Source organism: Parambassis ranga, chromosome 14 (genome assembly GCF_900634625.1).
Source record: "Parambassis ranga chromosome 14, fParRan2.1, whole genome shotgun sequence".
In the NCBI taxonomy this organism is placed as follows: domain Eukaryota; kingdom Metazoa; phylum Chordata; class Actinopteri; family Ambassidae; genus Parambassis; species Parambassis ranga.
The window spans coordinates 16,894,501-16,921,020 of record NC_041034.1 but is presented as its reverse complement, the minus strand read 5'-3'; the positions used below and the strand labels follow the sequence as shown (position 1 = coordinate 16,921,020).

Here is a 26,520-nt window from a genome sequence, read left to right as displayed (position 1 = left end):
ACGACTAACAATAAACCCCCTCAGACACCAGGTCACACCCAAAATTCTCACAGCAGACAGACAGAATTACCAGTAGTAATAGGAAAATCTTAATTATTCATAACTCATTTTGCAGAGGATGTATCTAATTTTGTGGTCGGAAAAAACTTAGATAACCTTGTTGCAAAGGTAATCAGGGGGAAAGGTTCGATTGACATCAGTAAACCACTCTTGAATATGAAACAAACATAAAATGTAGCCTTACCAGTCACATTCCTTGGCTGACCACTATTGTCTCATTGTTTATTCATGTAGCCGTGCAGGGAAACACCAGCGGGCCCGCATGTTTGTGTGATCTCCACAGTGCCATCAGAGATAAGGCTTGGCTAATCACCAGAGATGCTAATCTTTAATATAAGGAGCATACGTACTCTGACAAATACACAGCGCGGCAGCCCAAACAGCCTGTGTGGAGCAGACACACTCTGTAGATGTTTACACTACAGGCTGAAGGGAAGGAACAGTTCTTATAACCTTATTTATAGGACAGTGCTCAGCTTTGACTGAGCAACATATCAGGTCACACAAGCTGTTTTTTCAGTGTTAGAGTCAATTTACCCATGGCATCGACACAGCTGTTTATATCTTGATGGAGTTAGCTGCAGATTAACTGAGTTTTTCATGAGGCAGAATATATCATTGGAACATTTTAATGAAGTAAATACACGAGTAATCCCTGATGTGTGATCAGTGATCATGACAGCATCACTTAACAATCTATCTGAGGGAAGTGACTCAACTGTATACTTTAACAGTATCAGCTCCGCCTGACATCCTGCCTTTATCATTAGGCTTATGCAACATATTCTGTGCTGTTCACTTAACACACATTCCTTTCTTTTAAAGACAATGTTTACTTCCTCTGAGGCTGTGAGTGGCTGTAAATTCCACACCAGTGACTTACAGTCAGAAGACTGTTAATTAATGACAAGGACATTTGTGATTGAATTAACGAGAATGTTGCTCTAAAGAGAGGGGTCTTTGTAACCTTCCCGAGTTGTTTGAACCACTTATTAATGCTGTTTCAAAGCCTCTATAGAGTAGTTAATCATTTTTTCCTTTTTATCTTTTTTATTCTTTCTTTGTGGCAAAGGCCTGAATCCAAAAACTCAAAGTCTCTTGAACTCTGTGTTCCTCTAACAGAATAGATAACAGGAGTGCGGTAGATAAACTTCCCACAAAGAATACGATGAATTTTAATTTCAGTTTTATGCCTGCCTCAGGTGGGAGTGCCAAACCTGTTCTGATGCTCACATTCCAAATCAGAGGCTGCGCATATTTCTCACAGCCTCTGAGGGAGCAAATTACCGTTGTCTGAAGACATTCCAGTGAGGGCAATGGCTGTGTGAGGAGTCTAAAAGCAGACACAATGACAGGTAGACCGGAGACTGTGACGCCTGCTATTAGTTACATTACTGTGTTGTTGTTGAGTGGTGTGAGAAACAGGTGAATCATGCTGTGTTGTACTTGCCTGTTTGGTGTGAATATTGACTATGAGATCTAATGGACTAGTACACAGAAAAACGTGAATGGCACTAATTACAGAGTTATGCTAAAGAGGAACAACTCTTGACTTTTATCTAATGAAGTCTGCAGTTATCATCTGTGAGGTGAATGTCAGTGAGTCCGTACTTATTAATTCATCATCTACTCTTATCATCACCTAACATCATTTCTAATCTTTCTCCTCTAGTGGCACTTTCTGAACCTGTTAGCAGATGATTCAATAAGGCTCCAAACCTCCTCTCTCACAGTGGACACAAAACCCCACAAACACACTTACGGTACCACTGCCAGTCATTCATTGTTATGTGATTTTTGCCCGTTTTGTTGTCTGTGACAAATTACATCTGTCACTACTCCAGCAGCATATAGAAAATGTCACTTTTATTAATAGCTTTTACTGCATAATGTGCTCATTTAATTTTGTTGTTAAACTTTTATGGTACCAAAGCCTCTGACACCTTATCTATTATATGTGTGTTTTCCATTTGCCTATTCTCCAATATTCAGATAGGAACATAGAGACACCCCCCCCCCACACACACACACACACACCTAAACACATACACACTTTTCTCCTTCACATGTCACACAGAGGGTGGGTAGAAACACCGGACATCCAGCCGTCTCTTTGATTGGCCAGCAGAACAACAATATCTCCAGGGATGACTCACCCCCTGTGATTCAGTGCCACTGTGAATAGTGCATCAGGAAGAGATGCACATATGTTGAGTGTTTGTGTGTGATTGATATTCACTGAGCCTGTACGGATACATTTCCCTATGAAACGCTGGATTCCCCTGAAGAGAGCACCTGTGAGGCTCTGCATCCGGCAGCGGAGTATCCAAATGCTCAGCAGCCCATTTGATCATCTACTTGTTCACAAAAAAGGCAGCGATGCATATCTTGGCTGCATATCAGATAATTCACATTTCTCCTGAAGGTGACTGACAATGATTTAGATTGATAACGTGGAGTCGTGGGCGGTAAAAGTTAACAGTAAACAGTGTGGTTTAATCCTGCAGCTATGCAGATGCAGAAATGATTGCGTTGCCTTTCAAGTGCTCCTTGTGAGCCTGTAAACCACCAATTCCACTTTTGAAGTAAATGTGATTTGTCATAGACTCGAGCTCTGGTACACACAGTGCACATAATAAAAATACTTTAATATAAACATCAAGTGGGACAGAGCTCCTTTTGCCGCAATGACAGAAGCAGAATGCAGAAGAGAAGCTAATACAATGCAGTACAAACAAAAGCTGTGAGGGGATGTGGAGATTATCAACATCCCCAGCACTCAGTGCCTGTATGATACAACTAATAACGTGCTCATTAATCACTGTCATCTCTGCAGCTGTGGCACCTGACAGTCTAACTAACCTAGAGTTACAAGTTTGGAGAATTTGAATGTCCATCAGCAGTCAGAGACCAAATTAGAGGAACAGGAGAAGTGTATCCTGTCTGCAAGTCTGTACATGTCTGCAGGCCGGGCGTTGTCATTCAGTGGCATGTAAAAAAAGTGTCACTTTGACCTGTTTGACGTGTGCAGAGGTCTCAGTGCTCAGTACAGTGCGAACACGCTGCTTCCACAAATACAGCCTCCTACTACAGTGTCTGTTGACTCTCCTCCTCCACCTTTGTGCCTCTGCCCCTTCCATCATTACAACACAGTGCAGCTATTCATATGAAGAGACAGATGAGTTATGTCTGTCTGTAAAACAGCTCATTTTACCTCTACAGATTAGGTAATCAGTTTTATAATGCAGCATAAAAACGGCCTTCTGTTGGTATTATCCAATAATCTGTGAGATTTACCGTCTATTTTTGTGTGACATCTTCGTGTGTCACCGCGATGACTCACCTAAAATATAATGTGAGAACCCTTAAAGGTTACCGGTTCAAGCATTGTGTGGAAGGCATTGGCATTGCTTGGGAGTACAACAGGTAACCCAACCCTGAATACCACAGATGTCATCACACACAGAAAATGTCAGGAACGCCAGTCATATGTAATCTTCCTCAGAAAAGAAACCACACAGTCAATCACACATACGCATTGAAATTAACCTGAAATAAAAAAGAAACAGTCCACTGCAGTGTATTTGGCATGGGATGCTGGCTGACACATATTTGACAACACCTCCCACAGTATCTGTGGGGGCACAGTATCAGCTTGTCCTTTCATAATAGAAGTGTTTCATTTCCAATTGTGGATGCCCAACTCTACATGGGACTGATCCCTCACCATTTCCAGTTACAATAAATAACAGCATCAGTGAGCTGCAACTACTGCATCATGTTTTCGCAAAAACACGTTATTTAGAATTAATTAGCATCATCCATTGAAACTACATGATAGCTATACAACCGTGGCTGTGAAACTGTATTTGCATGTATTTGTTTAACAGAATGCAGCCTCGAGCTTTGCACTGTCTCTGGTGTATCATATTTTACACAACACTAAATCTAATGCTGTTTACTAGAGTTGTGGGTCTCGTAAAAGGCGGCTGTGTAACAATATGGAGCAGAGTAATTTATTCTGGCTGCACGCTTTAATATTCATTTGAAATAAGACAGAAAAAAAATCAATATTCACTACAATAAAGGCCAGGATAAGATGTTCCATATGTTTTGTTATCTTGATCGTTTGAATGAGTAAAGTGTCAGAGCAGTACACTGCTGCACAGAGAAGTAAGTAGAGCACCAGCTATAATCAATGTTGTCCAGTGTACTGTGGCCACTAATGTGTTTTCTGTCAGGTGTGCGGTACCGCTGGGAGTGGCAGCTTTGTTTCCTCCTCTAATGATTAATGGGACTGGCTGCTGAGGGTGTGACACACAGTTTTGGTTTGGACACCGGAGCTCTTACATGTGTCTCCGGCATCGTGTCTCTGCCTTCTGAATGTGGAGCCCAAACATTTCTGCATTCCTCACATTTCTGATCACCACAGAGTCTGAGAGAAACCCCTAACTTCAGATTTCACCAGAGTTGGATTACCAATGCTTTTGCCTGCTGTTTGATAAATGCCATATGCAGCCTGGGAAATACCCATGCTGCAGTCTCTATGTCAAACTGAGCAGCTAATTCCTTCAGAAGCTGCCATCAAATGCTACTTACAGTAATGCCAACTTAAACCCCCTTTTATTTTATTCAGTCTTTCAGCCACTCTGGGAGCTGATGGCTTGTCACTGCAGCCGCAGCAAATCTTTCTACTACCTGCTCAATATGAGCACTGCAGCTGGGGTGAATTACACGGTGCTACAAATACCAGCACGGCTGGCAAGAGTGCAGTGGAACATCATCTTTTTGCACATAACCAGCACATAGTATAAGCAAACACATATGGGAGCAATAAAGAAAGGTGCTTGTAGTAGCAAGATGTGCATTCTGTTAAGTTCCAGACTGCTCTTTGAGTCACAGCATTAAGAAAAACATGTTTCCAGGGACACTTTCCTGTGGCTGGTGACATGGCATGGAGCTTGGATCTAGCGGCAGAGCACTTGTGTTTTTCTTTCCTGCCGTTTCCTGCTGTAACTGCAGGAGCAGCTTAATGACAAGCTCCGGCTGAAATGACAGAGGGGCCGTGCTTGTCTGTGTTGTATGCTGCCCTTGTTACTGGGACTAATGGAATATGAAAACTGGGGCTGACACACACACACAAACATGCACATATTCCTTATACTCTTTTAGCGTTGAATGAGAGCAGCAGCAGCAGTCTTTGACCTTGAAAGGCGGAGGTATGCATGATTCAAGCATGTGTGGTTGACTATGAAGAGTGTGTGTGTGCTTAATTGATCTGTTGATGCCACTCAGAGCTGAAAGCAAAGATCGATCAGCCTTCTTTCAGCAGATACATAAAAAAGAAAATCTTGTTGCTATAGCGGCTTGATCACACAATTATTAAAACATTTGTGTGATGCCACCACCACTCCTTTGTCTGCACTGTTTTTTGTGGTGCATAAAAATGAGGGGTAATATGATATGACATTTACATGAAAAGGGGTTGACAGCATGCTCATTTAAAATCCTGATTGGATTTGCAGTCACTCGTCTGCAGCGCTATTGGTTCGTCAACAGGGAGGAAAGAGGAAGGAAACGGGGAGCAGGGTGCCAATCATCACCCAACAGCTGCCCTCCTCTGAGACGTGGCCTATAAAAACAGCCCGAGACAGAGGCACACATACACACACAGCAATGTCGATGCGTGATTGGGTCATCGTTCTATTCTCGTCGCAGCAGGAGAGTGGTCGCTGAACACCATTGCAATGCAATTACTTGCCTTTGGGAATCAATAGTGGAAGAGATTAAACCTTGCTACCATGCATGACCAAAGAGAGGAAGTCACAGGTGGCTCTCTCTTCTCCCTTCATTTCCCTTCATGTTTACTTCTCCTCTAACTTCTATAAGGTGCTAGCGGGAGTGAAAACAAGCCAACAACAGCTGCCAAACTGCTGAGAGAGAGAGTGAGAGAGAGCGAAGGTACCAAGGGATACCAACGAGGGCAAGAGACAAAATAGTAGCAGCTGTGAGTGGCCAAAACAGCTGATCAAGCACTGATAGCTCCGCTGTGCTGCGTAACAGAAATCAGAGAGGCCTAAGTTCAGCATTAGAGAATTTTAATTGACTTCTACTATAAACCTATACACTCTGACACACCTCAGTAAACCAAGGCTTCAGGTCAGCCTGGACTAGATTCTCAGCGGCAAACATGAGCAGCCAAGTGACTTGACTTCTTGAGGTTTCAGCATTAAAGCTTTTTGTGTGTCCGATATGTTAGCAGAGCTTTAGACATAAGTCTCACACAGCACCTGTGGCCTCATTCCTTACAGCTCACATACTGGCTGACTGACACCGTGTTAAGACTAGGGCAATGTCAGTTGGTGTGTGTGTGTGTTGGTGTCATGTTTCAGACAAGGTGGGCAGCCACACACAGAACAGGGCACAGACAGTCTGCGAGCTGTTTTGAGCGATGGCTCCTTATTAAGCCGCCGCCGCTCTGTACATCCAGCCTGACTGACCCCATAACTCCATGCTGCAAATGATTATGCCACCTTTCTATTATGGAAGATAATTGAACTTTTTTTCTAATCTGCCTTAAAGCACTTCAATACCTTAGCATGTTAGGAGCAAAGATTCTCTCAGATTTCCCAGTCTGGCTAACAAAAGGGCTGAAAACTTCCACCTGAACCGAAGGTAATACCATCCAGGTGAAGCCCCTCTCCCCTTCCACTCTTCCATTAACCTTCCGTGCCCCCCTGTGTACCCTGAGGACTTACTCTGTTCACAGCTGTGTGTGAATGTCACTCACTTCAGATAGTCACTGCCTGAAGGCCATTAGCACATAGGCCTGTCATTTCCAGTGGGAGTTGAGGCTGTCCCGGCGCTCTGACAGGTCTGCTGAGTTCAGGTGAGAACATCACCTGCCTGCTGATGGACGGGGCTGCAGAGCTCCAGGCTCAAGCAAGGATGCATTTACATTAACCTGATAGACAGCTCGAACACTTAATTCTCAGTACACCGAGAGCAGAGATGTCAGTAATGACACATGCACTGCAGAAATGAGCGCGCTAATTTTAGTGTTGTGTTGTGTAATCTTTTTTTAAGCATCTAAATAACTGAAATATCTTCAGCTGATTGTCTTTGTCTTGTCTTTAAATAATTTACAAGTAAAAAATAGTATTTTGTTCAGTGCAATAATCACACTGCAGCAGGTCTAAAGGGCTCCTACAGTGGTCCATCAGACTAGTGTTTCTTTAAAGCAAACAACTTGTCAGAGAAGTCTAGATATGGGGAAATGTTTCATTCCAGTAGTTATGAAGAGAAGCCAAAGCAAAGAATCAACACTGTTCCTTTCCCAAGTTCATAAAGTGCTTCTGACTCTGTGTTTATACTATTATTTGGATCCTACAATGTGTGGTCAGTGTTAGTTTGAGGGTGACCTGGCAGCAGAGAATGAGAGAAAGCCCACATCACACACAACGCCCACTGCCTGTAAAACACCTACGTTGGCAGTTTACGTTCCCAGGTGGACACGAGCTGCCAGGACAGCCAGGAAGGAGAGAAGGCAGAACCAGCCTGGCTTGCAGGTGCTCACAGAGCCGGGAATTGTTCCCTCTGGAGAGGGAAGTTAGGGGGTGGGGGACGCCAGAAGGGAAATGTCCAAACTGTAAACATATACGTGCACATGCCAAGGATTGCATCATTCTCCTCCTCTTCTTTACACCTAGGCTCCTTTTCTGCACCCACCCGCTCTCACAGCCTGAGGACCAGACACCCAGAATTCCTCAGCTCTCTGTGAGAAAGAGGTCACCTGGGGATCAGGGGCCAAGTGGAGTCTGAACCGCGACAGGCCTGGAGAGGCCAGGCAAACACTTGCAGGAGTCCTGCTTTTGCTAAAGCAGACAGTGCAGAGGGCAAATAAGCCGTGCATGCAACTCAGCTCACATACTGTGTGGGTCTCTGCCAGTGTGGCTGTGTGCATAACCTAAATAATGAGCCAGTGCAAACAGAATTAACAGTCAAACACCCTTCACTGTTTCCTGTTTCTGCATACACATGATGTCTGCTGGTCAGAGCAGACATCACCTGGAAAGGTCAGAGTGTTTTTTTAAATACCCAGCTGAGGGGGGAAAACAGCTTGTCGTGGCATTTTCTTACATTCACATTTTGCCCTCCTCAGGCTTGTAAAAATGTGCTTGATGTGAATTTTCGTCCCTAAATCACCACTGTATGTTTGAACAGTGTTGCCAGTATAAAAAAAGGAGATAACAGATACAGAAAGAGGAGAAGAAATGTCAAAAAGAAAAGGGTGAGAATATTAATTCTCCAGAAAGATTGATCAGGGAGTGATCAATCGGCTTATTCACTGAAATTTCAACACTGATTTCTTTTCCCTGCTAGATATTTTTATCCTAAACACACCATTCAGCTCAACCACAGTTAGCCTAAAAAACACAGAGTGAAGTGGAGGACAACACTGGACTGTATTCTCTCCCCGTCACACTCAGCCCTGCCTGCCTGTCCTCAATGGCACTTTGTGTGCAAGTTTGTTAGTGTTTGAATGAGTCTGAGGGCATGCACAGACAAGACGGGGTCCTGTCCTCCAATAAGAGGGCTTTGCAATCTATCTCCCTAAAAAAAGGTGAATTCATTGGGGTCCAGAGTGGAGCAGGAAACCCTGCCCTGTGCTGAAGTCGTCAGGCTCTCAGGAGAACAGCCTGCCTGGCTCACGACTGTTTTCCTTTTGCTGTTGCTGTTACTCCCTCACTTAAGTGAGCCTGTGATACAGTGGTGTTAAGTAGATTATGAGCAACTTTAATTTAAAATTCACTCTTTGATGCACTAAAGTAATGAAATTTCACAGACTTATATAAAGGCTACTGGAGCCAAAGCAAGTTGTTAATGATTATGTGAATGACTTCTTCTTAAACACTTTATGTGTTATCTGTATGTGTTTATTGTGCTTTCAATAACAGAAAGAAAAAACTCTTGTACTGTTTGTGTGTAAAAACAGAAAACACGGCAAGCATACTCAGTATGTTATTAACTGGGGCTTAGCACTTAGCATGTCATTTACACGGGCTGAGATCAGAAGTTAGATTATGGCTCAAGCTGTTGCCTGTCATTGTCCCATGTTCAAAAAAAAAACATCACAGTAATTACCCTCAGCACACAGAGAAAGTATTTCTGTTTGGGCTATTTTCTCAGGTATAATTATGGGATTAAAGGAGCCTTACCTGTTTGCAACAGGCCGATTCCACTGTCTGATACGCTGTAGTGCTGCTGGATGTCAGCCACAACACCTGTAAACACAAACACAGGGAAATCATCAGAATGAAATCATTTATCATAACCTCATGTACTGAGACACTTAGGTCTATCTGCCTTAGGATGGCCTTTTGCGGCTTGTGATTATTGTTGAAGATGATGGACGGACACTGAGGTTGTCATTTAACATCCTTGAAGTGCAATATAATATCCCTGATAAGTGCTCTCTTGGCTGCCATGCTGTGCTAAAATTTAGTAAGTGGATGCAACAACTTCAGCGCAGGGTGCAACATACAAAAAAATTGTGGTGTTAAAACGCTATACACACCTCCTGTTACAAAAACACCACCATAACACACACTTTTTTTCCACCATTAGCTTCTCCCTGGCTCATATAAACAGCAACAGTGACCCTGATTATAGTTTTACCAGACAACACTAAGACTATATGTGAGGTGGCTTTCATCAGTTGTGCAGACATACAGTGCTGTGAAAAACCACAGTGTCTTTGAAGTCATCTCAATCCTGGAATGAAAGAAATCCACATACTGTGCATCACACTGACGCCTTAATAAAGTGAATGACAGGGAGGTGCGTGTGATTATATTATTTATTTGTGTTGAATGGAGCTAGAAGAAATCTCATAATTTTTTTAACACACCATAAACATCAAGATGATGATAAACAAATCTCTCTATGGCTAACCTGCACTTTTATACATCAGTAAACAAGAAGCAACAAGCCAGATCAAATGAATTTAACTCCTCCTGACACCACCAGTTCAAAAGTCTTTTTTTTTTGTAGCTGAAAATAAAATGAGAAAAAACATCATAACATGTTAGAACTGCTTGCAGTCCAGACAGCGCACTTGGTAGTGCTAGCCGACTCTCTGTGAAGCTGGCAGGCTGGTCTTGGGGATTGCAACACAGCTCATGAAAATGGAACAGCAGCATGACTAACATTTTAAGAAGTTGGCTGCCTCTGATCTGTCTGCTCTCCTCCTGTGAGCCCAGCAGACCAGTATCACCCAGCACAACCTGACCTCCAGACTAGTGCACCTTTCGGCAGCAACTAATGCATGATGTCCGGGCATTCCAAGGACGATGAGAGAGGAGCACAACCAAATACCTCGCTCTGCTTAATAGATGTGGTTGCTTCTGCAATCCTCTGCATTGACATGGCTTGTCTGATTGTCAACAAAACATCAGGGTGTGTTTCAAAGGCGGTGTGATGCAGAGGAAGGTTGGACTGTGACCTGGAGCAGAGACATACGCCAGATTCCTGTCAGCTGAGTCAAAGCACCTGCTCACATTCTCAAACTATAACAGCATTCTTTCTCAGGTGTTACACTAACAATTGTGTGACTTCTTTCTCTTTCATAATGACCTGGCTTAAAGGGTTTCAGTGAAACCCGCAGTCCAACCAATCACCTGTGAATAAGAAGGAAGACTCTGAATTCCCCAATGAAGTCCATACTTCACTACTAAAACCAACTTGTTTTTTTAAGCCAGCATCATGTGGCCATTTGTGGAAGTGGCATTAGAAGTCTTTGCTGGCCGTGACTATAGCATACAGCTATCTGAATCCTCATCTGATTGGCCAAATGGTGTGAATGCATTTTCCATTTAAACTAAATCTCTGCTAAAAAAAAAAACCTGCTATAGCCTTTACAATAAAGGCTTCACTGAGCTCATCTGCCATTCACCAGTCACACCCAGATACAAAAAAAAAACACTTCTAGCAAAAACACATCAGGTTGTCATCCCTACATGCCCTGGGCAGACAGGTGGGCTATCACAGTGACTCTGCCTCCCCCCTGTCAGGCCTGTCAAACAGCGACAAAAGTGTTTAACAGTGTACTGTACAACTGCAGCTGTACTGTAATTAGCCTCGAAGAAGTTCACACACACACACATACATACACACAGCCTGCTGGGAGGGGGATTCCTATGCCAGATGGTGGAGCGTCCCTCCTGGACAGAGTCTGCATTTGTCTGAGCCACACCCGTCTACACTTACCACACAATTACTGCTCGATTAATAAAGGCAGCACTGCCACAATGGTGTCTGACATTACAAGAAAGCCGAGCTGAGAAAGTAAGTGCTGTAGCTACTGTTTGATGAGGTCATGTTACAACAAGATAAGATCTATCAAAACATGTGAACATTTCTTTCTGAACAAACACACAGCGTCCTCCAAAATTTGTATCAAGACATTGAAATCAGCATTAAAGCAACCGTGCATAATGTGAAGTGCAATGAGCGGTGTAATGAACTGTGCTAACATCTAAGGGATTACAGCAGTTATCAGCTTATCACAACTATCATCTCAACTCTTACTGCAGCCTCTTAATACCTGACAGTCATCTCTGTCTTTTTGATCTCTTGTTCCTGATCATTAGCCTGATCTCCCCTGCAATTCCCCCTTCTCTGTCTTTCAGAGGTTATTGATCTTCTCTTGTTTTTTTCTTACTCAAACTGAGAAACATTTATACAGTGGAATAGATCTGATGGTGCAGTCAGCACCGAATTAGTTGCCATGGCAATATTGTACTGGTGCTAAAAGAGATAAAGGTCAAGTAACCACAATAAAGAAATGTAGCTTTCCAAACATCCAAACGACTTTTTTTGTTCTACTAAGGATTTTCATTGCAGCTTTTCTCATGATGTAACACTTGGTAAGGTGTTCCACAAACAGAGCTGGAAGCACTGTGAATAATAACATAGCAACAGTGGGGAGAAAAAATTGGAAATTTCATATTTTATATCGTCATTTTGACAATGTTGCACATATAACCCTGTGGATCCATTTAACTAAACATTATTAATGAGCTTCTTAACTCTCAGGCCTCTGGGAAGATCTGTGTGCATCAGAGCATGATGCCGAGCAAGAAACATCACAGGAATGTGGATCTTCCTGACAGCACACAACAACACCAACCAACTCCTTACATCTTCATTCAAGGTAACAGCAACTCACACAGCAATGCACACTGACAGTGACTTGGCACTCCACTCCCTCCACAACAAATGCTAGACTCCCTTGGTTTTGTCTTGCCAGTGATTCTAGATTCTAGATTATCTCTTTACCTGCGTTATAGTCTCAGTTTTGTCTCCTTTGACACTTTAGGACCTCTCTTCTGAACTGTACACACACACTACTGTATTCAGTAGCTCACTGCAGTTAAAACACAGTATACACAGTGTAGTGCAGCGTGGAGCTGACACTTATTCTACGCTTTCATAAAGTCAGCCTTTATGGCTGTTTTTCTTTCAGTATAGCTTGAGAAGAAATGATTAAAATTTGTCAATGTTAACATGCCACAAATAGGCCATTCAGAGCGATGAATGCTGAATGATCATTCTTCAATATGAATAGCACTCTCTCTCCTCCTCAGTTTCTGAGGTAGAGTAAATCAAGGCAGCAAAACATCTTGCACAAAAAAACATATAACATATATATAAGACCACATGTCTACATGTGTATGCAGCGTGCTGTTTTTGCAGCCTGTGGCCATACACTCACAAATACACCATTAGGTGAACACACCCACACATGCCACACCAACATGCACCATACACAGATATGAAACATGCAGACCTCCATCAGCTTGTAGAGGACAGATTTTATATCAAATCCCCAGCAGAGAGTTGTGGATCTCTGCCCCCCCCAGTTCTATTTCTGCTCAGAGAAACTAGGCTAAGAGGAAGGAGTCTAATTAAACAGTGGAGGGTGGTGAGACGCAGAGATAGAGGCGAGGAGCCACGAGGAGGGAAGAAATAGGTGGTAGCTACATTAGGTCAGTCAGGGCTGGGTTGGTCTTGTAAAGCATATGTTTCCATTGTTTAGTATATATGAGTGTGTGTTCCCCTTTCCCCTGGTTTCACTGTTTGTGCGTCTGAGTAAGAAGGAGCCAATGGATGGAAGTCATTCACTCTGGCCAGAGTATGACGGGCAGCGGTGAACCGCTCTGCTGATGTGGCCAGATCCTTCCCCTCTATTCCTGCAAAAGGGGTGATCCCTTTTCATGTGTCACCCACATCAGTATAAATAGTCTGGGAAGGAAGACAGTGGGGGGGGACATAATGAGTGGGGAGAAAGTGTGTCTTTTCTGGTTGTTCTTGGGACCAATTTTTGGATTTGAGCGTGCGAGACAGAAAGAAACAGCGCAGGGAGAGAGTGGCGGGGTGCACAGGCAGGCCGAGCTGCACAGCGGCTCAGACTGCAGCGGAGGAGAAAGCTGACCACAAATATGCCCGACTGTGGCCGGCGGGCTCCTGACCGACTGCTCTCCTCCCTTGCCATGTGGCCGCAGTGGGCGGGGGGGAGCAGTTTTTCCATTCCACTTCCTTTGCCTGCCACACAGAAAGGAAACGTGCTGCAGATGTCTGGGAAACAGTGGAGCTGCCTGCACGGGAGGGCTGCACAGAGGTGGATTCCCCAATAAAAGCAGAGAGCAGAGAGGGATGAGGAGCGTGTGAGTGCATGTTAGAAAGTTTATGTGAAGTCACAACTTCACACAAAACCACTTGTACTGTTGTCATTCATCAAGTCGTAGCTATGATTACTGTTAGTATCTTACACACATCAGGGCTTTTGCCACTGTGTGAGGATGAATATGCTGTTATTTCAGCTATAAAACTGTTATGACATCTCAGACAGCTTCACTCTAATCTTTTAAATTTTGACAAGCAAACTGGGGCAGAAATTAAATTAAAGGCCTGAAGTGTTTCCAGCCTGACCACTTTGATTAATAGGGCTTTTTATTCCACCTAATTTTCCTTCACTAATCAAAAGCCTGAATTCAGCTCAAGAGCCGTGGTGCATTAGTGTCCGCCAGTACGTGCTAAATATTTGATGGCAGCGAAGAAGACACATAGTGCAGCATCAAGGAAGCAGACTAAACCTATAGCTCATCAATAATACATCCAGAGGGTAGCCTGCTTGTTGGTATGAGATAATGCATTAGATGTATTGGAAAGAGAAGCAGTGGAGCGAGGCAAAGGTATTTGAGATGAGATGAGACTGTCTGACTGCCAGGGGATCTCCATGAGCTGTGCTGGTTCACACCAGTCTCTCTCAGGAATACTGAACAGCAGCTGAACTCAACCGTAAATGTGGACCGGGAGAAAGGGTACTTATGTGGAGTTTAGAAAACCAGCCATGTTCACTGGAGAAAATCATAGTGAAAAGGCCAAACAGTGGTATCTAATAGAAAGGTGATATGGATGTCCAGTCTTAGACATATTTAGTTCATCCCTTTATACATCTTCTGAACCCATAGTAGTGCAGGGTCACAGGGGGCTGGTGCCTATCCCAGCTATCTATGGGCGAGAGGCAGGGTGACTCTGGACAGGTCATTCTTTAGTTTATATTATTGAACAAAAGAAAAGTGCTCAACCTGCTTTTTATATGCATTTTAACAAATGTATCCTGAAATAGAAAGAGCCTGCTAACAGTTGGTAATTCGCACTATGGTGTGGTACAGTGGAGGCTGATGGGAATGGTGTTACTTTTATATAATTCTCTGTTAGCAGAGTAAAGTATTATGAGAATTCAGTGAATGCAGAAGCTATGGAGATGCCAAAGCCTTGTCTTGTTTAATGATGATGCTCGTTATATAGCAGATGCATATGCATAACAGGTTATGTCACTAAAAGACTGTGTACATGTAGATGTAAAGTGGCAAGAGACCACCATTCACTGACATTACCCAGTGTGTATGTGTGGTCGAACAGCTCCCACAGAAACAGCGTGTGGACGTGTGTGTCTGAATTATCCTGTCAGTAATCCCAGTGCTTTTTTACATAACAGTGTGGAGGATTAAAGTCATTATGTAGTGTTTTTTAATGAGATTTCATTTCTCCTCTATTACAGTTCTATTCTGGTCTCTGTGGTTTTATGGGGGCTGTCACGCTGTGTAAACACTACGTAAAGTGGAGACTGCCTTTGTGGGAGTAGCTTCCCTCATTGCACCCATTCACACAACAATTTTAATTATTGAAAGATAAAAATGATAATGATAAATTCATTTAAATACTGAACAACATATTTCTTTGTTTTCTGTTTGATCATCTCCTTCATCTGACTCCTCCCCAGCTGCTATGATAAAAACTGGATAAATTTTCTATTTTCAGCTCAATTTATCATCAAATAGGTATGGCTTGGCTATCTTCTCAGGATAATCTCAGTGCTGGAGCTTCACAAATTGGAGAATTAAGGTGCACAGGGACCTGGCAATATGGTATTCATGCCAAAAAATCCAAACATTTTCCAATAATAAACATTTGTCATTTAAAACACATGGATGTTTTTTATAATAAGGAGTGAAAGAAAAAGTAATAAACTGTGACTCTTACTGGATCACTAAGCCTGCATCACTCTGCCATTATAAACGTAATGAGTGTCAGGTTGCTTTTGACTGTGGGATATCACATCTCTGCCTCGCAATATAGCATTCATTTATTTCAGGACTGCTCGTCTAGATCACACAGAGGGTAAATATGACTGATGAAACAAGGAGGGACTCCGCCATATCTAGGTTTTATCTGCTCTGTGGCCACAAATGAGTTTATTCCTACTCCCTCACATCAATCATAACTCTCTATATCTGCCAGTGAGATTACTTTGCTGTAGTGCCTACACTCTGACAGCTTAACTTATGCTAAGCTGTCTCCAGGGAGTTTACAGATGTGTATAATTATCAATGTCAAATATTTTTTTTCAATCTTCACCAGTCCTCCTGAATTCTGGCCGCTGCAGCCAGAGGAAAAACCATAAGACAATGTCTTCACCTCGTGATGCCGTCAAGGTGACCTTTCTACAGATGGCACGCTCACACACTGTGTCCTGATAGGGCAAACTACTCATTTTCAACTCAATCTCATGCCAGCTATGGTGGAGACAGTTCAGCTAAATGTGCAAGGTTCATCTTTCATTGTCTGATGAACTAACATATACATTTCATTACTTCCTCTACTACTTCAAACACTCAGACTAACCCAAATATGTCTTTTGGCACAAACTTGTAAGGAATGACCTATGAGGTCGTTTCAAGCAGGTCTCCAACAAAAGTGCTTTTTTTACAATGTGCCAATAATATGATTCAAAAGATGGAACTTTATCTGTCATTTGTCAAACACAGGGTTTGAGGTGAGTGCTTATCGGCGTGGGAAAGCACCCTAAGGAACCTTTTTTCGGTTCTTCTCAATCTTTCTTAACATACCAAGCCTGTTTGCATAACATACCAAGTCTACATACCTTGCGCACACGCCTCAGGCCATACACAGCTATCAATCAGACATTAAATAGAACAGGATTAGAAAGGAATAGGCAATAAGCAGGGGCACGTCACCACTAAAAGTCACTAAACTGTATATCAGCTGTATAAAAATACACACAATCAAAATGTAGTCTATTTGAAGTGGTGTGCTGACTGGCTGTCGGCAGCATTGTCTTTAAACACGGACCACTAAACATTTATGGTGCAGAGGAATCAAAAGAATGCTGTAATAATCCAGCCTGGGCAGTGAGGTGTAACCAACTGTTCTGGTGTACAACTGCACCGTGGAAACAAACACCTAAACTCAGCCTGTCATTGTCTCATAAGCAAATTCTCCCACAGTGCAGAAAAAAAACAGATGTCCACAATCGAGCTGCGCAAAATCAGCCAGAATTTAATTAGAGGCTGCGCTGATGATGCCAGATTGTAGCCCAACGTTAGCTTTAATATCTGCACATATGTGTTGTTCCCCGGACTGCACTGACATATAGGACCACAAACCCAACAACATGTTCTCATAGGAATTTAATCCTAAGTGTGAACCATTTACATCAGATGAAACCCACTCGGTGCTGCTCCTGTGTGTGTGTGTGTGTGTGTGTGTGTTCACCTCTGACCCAGGGAATTAGCAGAAAAAAAAATCTAAGACTCTGACAGAGGTCAGTGCCTCTGTTCAACCCCTGGTTCTACGCACGCACACACACACACACACACATACACACTTGAGAGTAATGAAAATCCTGCTGCCATCTCATCCCGCTCTGACAGCTAGATGATGACAGATATCCACAAATCAAATAAAAATAAAAACGCACACATGACCTTATCCATGGCCTGATTGACGGATATAAAAGATTATATAATCTCTCTGCCCGGCTTCAGTATTTACCCTATCACATGCAAATTGGGGGAAAAAGATTAGTTTTTTTCCTCCTCAGTAAGGAAGGCTTTTCAAATATAAGGGCTGCTGCTGTAAATACACACTCAAAATATTATTCTAGCAGCTGTGGGAGCTTCCAGGAGCTGAGAGCTAATATTACTGCTAGCTACAATTACAACCATTGGGTGTAACTTGCACTTCATGCAGGTCAATATTAGGTCCCAGATCTTTCAAAAACTATTTGTTAATGTGCCAGAGAAAAGTCCAATTTTAGAGTGGTTTCATCACATGTAACAAATTCCAAGCAGTTGATCAATATTCAGCGTGTGTGTGTGTGTAGGTTTGCAAGCATACAAAATAGATTGTGTTGTGTCCGTTTCCATTTAGTCATGGCATATCACATCAGCAGGCTCAGGGGAACATTTGAATATGTCATTCAGCAAACCAGAATTTCACTTGTTGGTGTTGTTTTGTGAAGTTATGTGTTATTTTTCTTGGTGTGTGTTGAAATGGATGTGTGGCCGGATGAAGTGGAGTCTGGGCAGTGAAAAGGTCAGACGTCTGACTCACAAAAAAAGAAGAAGTATTTTTGATGTTTCTATCTTGAAGCAGAGCTATTATTCTTCTCTGACACCTTATGCTATTTACAAATTACCTAGAAGTGTTTTTTAGTATTAGCGTGCGATAGCTCGGTCATTTCCCTGTTTAAACATTGCCGTGATTATGATAAGGAATGGAATGCAGGGGTGAGGAAATGTTTTCCTATCTCAGGATGAGCTGTTATTTGACAACATGTCAAACAGCAAACAATTTCTCAACACAAATCCAATCTCTTCCTTCCTCCCAGCCGCATTTCAGCATTTCTTCAGGTAAACACTCCAATCTTCTTAGATAATGACACAGAATGGGAGGAGCTCAATTTAAAGTTTATGGATGGGTGTTCAGAAAAAGCTGGATGGAGTCTGGGTGAATCTGTCAGCCTGCGCTCCCAATGAATCATCTTCCTGTCGTTCCAACCTGTCTGTCCTAAGCAAAAGGAAGTTAGCTGATATTGCTTCTTATCTCAAGGTTTGTAATCGTGGACTTAATCAAGCACCTTTGGCTTTTGTAGGTCATCTCATCACATTACACACGCTTGAATTAAACTGCTAACATTAAAAGTATGTGGAAGTAGCTGCCAGCCGTCCTTGTTTGCAGTGCTGTCATGTATGCACTGACAGCTGTCACTGGATTACTTTGACAGTGAGGAGAAGCTGAAAACATGATGTTTTTCATGCAAGCTCTGAAGTGAAGACAGAGAATCTTTCCAAGCTGATTTATAGATATACACACTGAATTTAAAAATCATATATGTAAGCTATGGTGCCACACCTGCAGCAATCCATCACTTTGGGTTTTCAAGTGCTATAATTGCCTGCAAGAGTTGTGTGGTGCAATCTGTCTGACTGCTGACCTGAGCACTTGGAGTACAATTAACTAAAGTGGTTTTAAGAACACTTGCATGCACCTGTGTCTTTCACCACAACTAATATCTTTGGCTCCTTTTTCGTCTTTCTGAAAAGCTCAGGTCTTCAGTATAAGCAGCATTGTGTAAAACTACCTTCTCTAGAATATCACATATGCAAGCTGTGATGATTGATGGAGGATAAAAGTTGGGTGTAATGCCAAATTAATAGCTGTATGGACAGGAAGACTGAAAGAAAGGACCTAAGCGGTGCGTTCACAGCTTGCTGGGGTCACACGGTGAAAGCTGCTGTGATGGAAGCGTGTCTGCTTCATCTTAAATTCTGGAGTAGCCACATGAAAGGACCTCCACTGGCATAGGAAGACGTTCTGTCTAATTCCATCTGTTACTATTACAGACGTCGGCTAAATCGGAGCCTAAAGAACACACAGACTGTTTTCTCACAGCAGTGGGAATAGCGTGCTAGGATATAGACATAAAGAGATTAGTCGGATATCTGTGGGAAACCAGTCTGGAAAAGACCGCCTGGTAGGAAGTTGTGCAGGACTTCACTTTAACATCTGTTGAATAGAATCGATATTTCGCTGTCAATGGCAAAATGAATGATGTTAGGGAGTTTGTGGGGGATGTTGAAATGTAGTTAAAAAGTGCAAAAGTGGTGAAACCTCCTTTCAAAGACATGTGGATACATACTGTACAATGTTGTTGGTCTAATTCGAACCAGCTCCACATCAGATGGAAAAAGCTTGGCAAAAACAGGCAGCAACCCTATAAAGTAAATTACTAGAGGCCCTTCCATCTTTTTAGTGCCTCTGCCGTTGTTTGGGGACCTTTAATGTGAATGCTATAAAACAAGAGAGGGTGAAATGGGCGAAGAGTGAAACAGCCAGCAGCAGAACCCTAAAGTGACTCGAGCATGGCCCACACAACCTCTCACACTTCCTCATCCTGACATCTGCTTTGTCATATTTCTACTATGAGCTAAAAAAGGCATCACATGGACACTTTACATATGTGGTTACATAAACAGTTTAGCAGAGAAGTTTATTTATTCACAAATCTTTCAGTCACTTCTCTTCTTCTCTGTGGAACTGAAAGTGGAGCACTTTGCATTTTGAACACTTCCTGACAACACACACTCTTTTTTCGCCTTAGATGCTAATGCAGAACACTGCCTCAGGCCTTTGTGGACAGTGATAATGACTAGACACAAAGCATACTGGACAAAGCTAACAGGAATTAATCTGCCTGGCCTGTCAGACAGGATAGATTGCCACATCTTTTTTTTTTACTGCGTAACGAGTTTGGCTTAAGAGGATTATTAGCACAGGGTCATCTGTGTCCAAATGCAAGATGCCAAAAGTTCACATGCAAGGGTCCTGCACTTGTCCAATGGGATGTGACCTTGTTTGGGGATATTCCTGAAATGACAGCTTGACTGAGACAACTCAGCTTAAAGTCCCGGACGGTGGAAGAAGTGTTAATCTATGGCTCCGCAACATTTCTGCACAGCATAGATTAGCCTGCAGGCTGCATCCCACAAATTGGCCCCTTTGCGCACTCACAGGGGGGTGGCTAGAGTTAACACACATCAGGGCTTACTTACTTACTAAGCAAATAACTTTAAGTGCTGCTTGTCTGCCTCCCATATCCTCATATTCTTTGAAAAAACACCTAATCCCTGCTTTATGATAAGCTGTCGAGGAGCTTGGACTGTCTGCTTTGGGACTACAGAGGGACCAACACCGGGATTTAAGGTTTCAAAGCCACCTCAAATTAAATTAAACGCAGTGGCCCTCTAAATCTTAGAGCTTTTATGCACTCTGAACAACAAATAGAACATAAGTGGCTGCGGGTTGGATGGCAGCAGCCAAAGGCCAGACACAATCAACCAAGCTGGAGTAACGTAACTCATCCGGCTGCATCCTGTAAAGCTGGATCCTCATCTCATCTTTCTCCATGCTGGTATTTCTGTGAGAAAGGAGTGATCAGCCTGATCAGAACACCCTCAAATGTCCCAGACGGTCCCCATTTCACCCTGACAGACAGTCGTAAAATGAAGCTCATGCCTGTGTAGGAGCACTGCAGGTCAGGTCTGACCCACCAAGCTGAACAGCTGAGTCTCGAGTCCAACACAGAGTGTGTGGCTCAACGCTGTCATTCACACCCTCTTTCTCTTCAGTGCCCATGATACTTAATACCGGTCTCTCTCATGCTTGAATTTGGCCCATAAGTGAGTCTGACTAAAAACCACATCACTGTCTGTCTGCCAATCCCAGACAACAGAAATATGGAAAATGTAGAAATTTGAGCTCTTTGTAGGCCTTTGATGATCCTGAGTTGAACACATTACAAGCCATGGAAAAGTTGAAGAGTTCATGTATAATCTGATGATTTTTCTTCTTCATGCTTATGTGGAAAAAAATGTGATCTAAGAATGTATGTAGAAAATATATTGGCAGTAAATCTGTCACATCCCAAACAAAAAAAACAAACAAAAGATTGAAAAAACAAGATATTGTGACCATCATCTTGGATAAGTCAAGTGGTGGAATCACTGGCTGCAGTTTGTGGTTGCTGTTGTTTTTTTATGTGTGTGTGTGTGGCTTCACCTTTGACACAAGGGTTTTAACAAAAAGATCCAAGTCTTTGACAGCACTGCTGTGCGTTGCTGGGTGCAATTTTCCCATCATTGTTGTGGATCAGAATAGCGGCGGTGTCTAGAATGGTCATCCTGTGTCTCTGTGACAATGCTTTAGTGATCCACACACACTACAGTAATGGCTGCTGGTACAAAGACCTTTTGACGTCGGGCCGAGGGGTGGAGGGGGCATCTCTCACACTGCATTCTGCGTCCACTTCCCTCTGCCTGCCTGCCTGCCTCTGCAGCAGTCAGCCCCTCCCTACACAACTCCCCTCACTCATTCAGGCCCTCTTGAAATGTGTGTATGTGTGTGTGCTGTCTGTTAATGTGCGCTCATGCTGGCTTAATTGACAGTAAGATCTATGAGTTGGGGTGTACCTGATACCAAAGGAGGAAAGTGAAGGCGAAGCAGAAAACAGAAGGAGAAAATAGCATTTTGTTTAACAGAAAACTCTAATCTTGTAGTGCAAAATTAATATTATTATATTTCTGCGTTATAACATCCCCCAGCCTCCGTTTATGTACACGCTTTACTGCATTAGTTGTGTTGAACACACTTGGTCGTCATTCTGTGCGAGGGTCTGAAGCACATGCTGTCCATGCATAATGCAAAACTGTCCAGCAGCGTTCAGGTGGCAGCAGTGGGAAAGGGACCCCCACTGCACCACATGGACTGCCTCTCTCTCCACAGAGGGTTAGCTCTGAGATGCTGCATCCAGCACACCCCCCCCTTTCTTAACCCATCATTCTCCTCCCTCCTTATTCCCACTCTCTACTCATCTCTACTCAGTCATCCTCCCTCGTCCCAGCTAGATCACACTGCGGTCCAGCAAAGTTTACAGCTTTAGTAGAGGATTTGCTTCTTGGGTATTGATGAGATTTGTCAAAGAACAGAGGTGGCATCATGATGGAGACGACAGAGGAATACAGTTTCTCTTGAGCCCCTAATGAGGGGTTTCCTCTGATCAAAGCATGGGGAGGTGTAGGGAGACAAGAGTACAAATTGCTACTGTAGAGGGGGGGGAGAAGTGACACATCCACGACTGAGGATGAGGATGATTAGCCTGTCTGCTGTGACTGAGTGGTGCTTGAAGATGCTAAGATTAGATATGGCACAGTAGTTTACATTAACACATTCTTGGCATGGCTGTCTTGCAGCTAGAGCCACGCTGCTGTAATGATTATTCAGGCTTTGTGGCTCTACAGTTGACAGACTGGACCTGAAACCTCCACAATGATGAGCCACATAAGCATGTGGCTACTTATAAGAGAAACAGTGTTATTTGACTTGACCGCTCCTGCTTTCTATCTGTGGCTGAAGACAGAAATCCTTCCAATTTATTCTGATTACTGCACTAAAAAAAATGAGAAGTCTGTATGCTATGCGGAAAATAAAAATTACATATTAACATTACAACAGCGTAGACTGTTAATGTGTGACTATATCAGGTGAATAGAGAGACATGCACTTTAACCAGGAAAACATTTCTCTCCCCGTGAACACACTTCCCTCTATTCTCAGGCTGCAGCAATATTTTTAACCCATTCAGTGCCGCACTCTAATTGCCTAAACCTCAAAAAGCAGCTTAAATACATCATCCAAAAAATAAAGATAAAATGACTTTAAATTAAGATTGCTTCTTTAAAAAGAATTGAAAAATGAAACAAAGTAATAATAATAGTTTGATTCTTACAATTTTCTTACGATGTGTAAACAAAAAAATTATACTTGTTTTAACGTCTATGCCCAAGTCACTTCATTTTTGAGCTTTTTCCTCGTGACTGCGGGCTTAAAATCCATATGCACACTGTGTTCATCTTCAATGGACCATGCTCTGCATCTCACTACAGTACAGTAAGGAAATGCGGACACTTGAGGTCTCAGCATCACACAGTGAGCTGCCGCACAGCAACTAAATCGCTCCCCACAACGAGGAACTAATGACTGATCCTTCGTGGCGATACACTCTGTCGCTCTTCTTTCTCTCTGTGTAATTTTACAGTCGCAGTAACTGGTTTGACAGATGATCCCACAGCGACATCAACACACACACACACACACACCGTGCGAGAGCATGCAGTCAGGTCCGTGGATGGAGAGATGATCGCCTTAATTGATCGATCTGCAATTATCTGCCAGCACCCGAAGGCGCAAATCATTCCAGTCAAGCAATTCTGAATGATAGTATCTGTTTGATTGAATCAGCGCTCAGAGCGCACAATCTACAGCACTGAAAACAGCAAACAGCCCCGTGGTTTCAGCAGATAGTCCACTGCGCTTGGGCAAGCCCATTGTTCCGCCCGTCTCAGCTGAGGTGAGCTCCACAAGACTGGACAGCCAATTAGTGCACATGCACTCCAGGAAATAAAATCAAAAAATATATACTTCACTTTCTCTACAGGATGCCCTCAGAAAATAGAATATAAATCAGCTATAGCAGAGGTGATAGAAAGAGAGAAGTCAGGTCCCTTACCGGCCACAGTGTATCTATCCATGTAATTGAGGACGTTCCCAAAACTGAGGATCCCAGCGGCAGCAGCCGGTGAGCGGCATCTGAGCAGCGCAGCGCGGAATTTCTGCCCTGGTTTGCAGGGGTGAAGGTCCGGGTTAGATTTCAGTCCGGGACTCATGCTGCCGGACAGCGTGCGCACCTCATCCGAACTGCTGCAGCCTTCTATCTCGCATCCATCGCTCTCCACGCACATTTTCTGGCACGTAAGATCCAGCGCAGAAATACAGAGAGAGAGAGAGGGAGAAAAATAGTTCACTAAGGACCACACTGGACAGTGATTTCAGTTAAAATAAGTCGCAGTGAAAATGTTGTCTCAGAGGCTGGAGCGCAAGAGCCGCTCTTGTCGGGATCATATTTTTTCTAGCAGCGCGCTGTGACGAGCCGTGCGCTCCTTAGTTTTTGCTCTCCTAAGGACCAAGTGCGAGTGTGTAGGGGTGTGACCTGGCGGAGACTCCTCCCTCCTGAAACCCTGCAACGAATGATGGAGGCGCACCTGATACTGATACACGCCGGGGAGCTGTGGTGAGGCTGGGAAAAACATTTTTTATATATATCTGAGGAAGCTCAGAGCGATGGGAAATGTCTGGGTGTAATTCTTATTTATTTATTTATTAATTTATGTATGTATTAATTTATTTATTTATTTATTACCCTATTATCACATTTTTAGTTTAAGGAAGCAAAGATTGCTGACCGAGAATCTATATTAATAACCAGGCTAATAGAAGTAGGTCACTAAATGTGACACATTGGAGACCAAGAGGAAGCTATAATAATTCCTGTATTTATTAGATTTAATGGCTGGTGCAGGTTCAGGTACATCACCACAGCTTAAGCAGCACCAGAACTTCCTCCTTCAATTGATAATTACGTGACAATTTAATGTCTATTTCAGTTTGACTGGGTGTGTGGGAAGCTTGTCAATGTATATGTGAATCTAAAAGAAAATGTCAGTTTAACAAATAGCTATCATCAGACATCATGAGACATTTTTTTGCCCCCTTCTTCCAGATCACCGTTTCGGGGGCCTTAATATGCCCAAACTCACCAAACTTGGTAGAAAAAATGTATTCGGCTGAAAAATGTTGAAATTTGCTGACTTTTGAAGCGCACACGGGAAAATGGCTCTATAGCGCCCCCTTACGCGTAGCAGCTTTGTTTTAGCTTGGTACGTTGCCATGTCAACAGTCCACTGACGTCTTTAAAGGTGACAAGACACGAAACACATCCACAACTCTTGGAAAAGAGTTATGGTGTGGCGGGGGCGTGGCCTCAAAGTTGACCATTGGCCATTACAAACAATCACTGTATTTTCTGCAGTACCACCAACACACCATGCAATGTGGACAAAATCTTACAGTACTGCTATGGACCCAAGTCTGAACAGATATATATGCTAATACGATGATACGGTCAGGAAATTTAATTGTAAGTGGTGCACTGAAATTTGCATAAGTTGTTTTTCTCTCCCCGGTGCAGCAGAGCCATTACAACACTGATTTTTCATTTGGATCCAAATGTCACATTGACCAAGTTACTCCTGATGGAAAAATAAGATTTACGACAGGAACCTAGTTCTAAACCTAAAATCCTCAGACACAAAGTTGTAAAAGTGTCATTTAACTGTTAAACTTTTTATTCCTCGTCCATAGTCTAACAATCTGCACAGGAGAGCACAGCTGTTTTGTGCAGCTGTGACACTGTATGGATATTGATATTGGATGTTTGACAAGCAAAATGTACTGATGGGATTTGAGGAGTGAGGTGTGTGGCAGAGCATGAAAACTTGAGATGTCGCTGATTAGCTCGAGTGCAGAGTTCACAGTGAGTGAAAGGTGGGCGTGCTGAGGGGGCATTCCTCACAAGTGTAGCTTGATTTTGCTGAAAGCCAGAGAGGACGCTGGCCAACGAGCTCTTTTCCCAATGAACAGGGCTGCTTTCTAATGACTGTGCGAGAGACATCCTGAGCAACGTTTGCTCCGTCTTACTGTCTGTCATCAGTTTTGTTGTATATAAACTGGTGAAATGCTGAAGCAAATCCTGTGGGCAGCTAGAGGATGAGGGAGGCTGGATTCTGGCATCAGTTTGCCTGGTCTTGGCACTGTGAGGGTATCAGGAGTTGAGGTCTGACTTGTATTCGCATGCACCGAGTTGACCTGTATTGTTTTATTTAGACTGAAATGAGAAAGTTCAGCCAGCATAAACCCAAAGCCCCCTCATGGCTTTTGTTTTACAGAGGCAATCATCCACTTACTTCCCAATAACTTTCATGTCTGAAAATCCCCTGCGTTTGAATCTGGAAAGTATGATGCAAACAGCACAGCCTGGCAGACCCAGCAGAAAATGATCAAGTGATACTGACAAAAATTGCTTTTGTCTCTACAAGAGAGGATGCAGGAAGAGAGGAGCAGCCAGCGGCCTCATGC

The 26,520-nt window shown here is 43.1% G+C and overlaps 1 protein-coding gene across 1 annotated transcript in view; it reads right to left on the bottom strand.

The window, feature by feature from the left end:
* The window catches only part of spns2 (SPNS lysolipid transporter 2, sphingosine-1-phosphate), a 52,729-nt gene extending 28,241 nt beyond the window's left edge, over nucleotides 1–24,488 (bottom strand). The window contains exons 1-2 of the mRNA XM_028421005.1: nucleotides 24,056–24,488; nucleotides 9,279–9,344 (exon numbers count right to left, since the gene is read on the bottom strand). Coding sequence (XP_028276806.1) covers nucleotides 9,279–9,344; nucleotides 24,056–24,287 — 298 coding nt within the window. The 5' untranslated portion in view covers nucleotides 24,288–24,488. The remainder of the gene's footprint in view (nucleotides 1–9,278; nucleotides 9,345–24,055) is intronic.
* Between the last annotated feature and the right edge of the window lie 2,032 nt (nucleotides 24,489–26,520).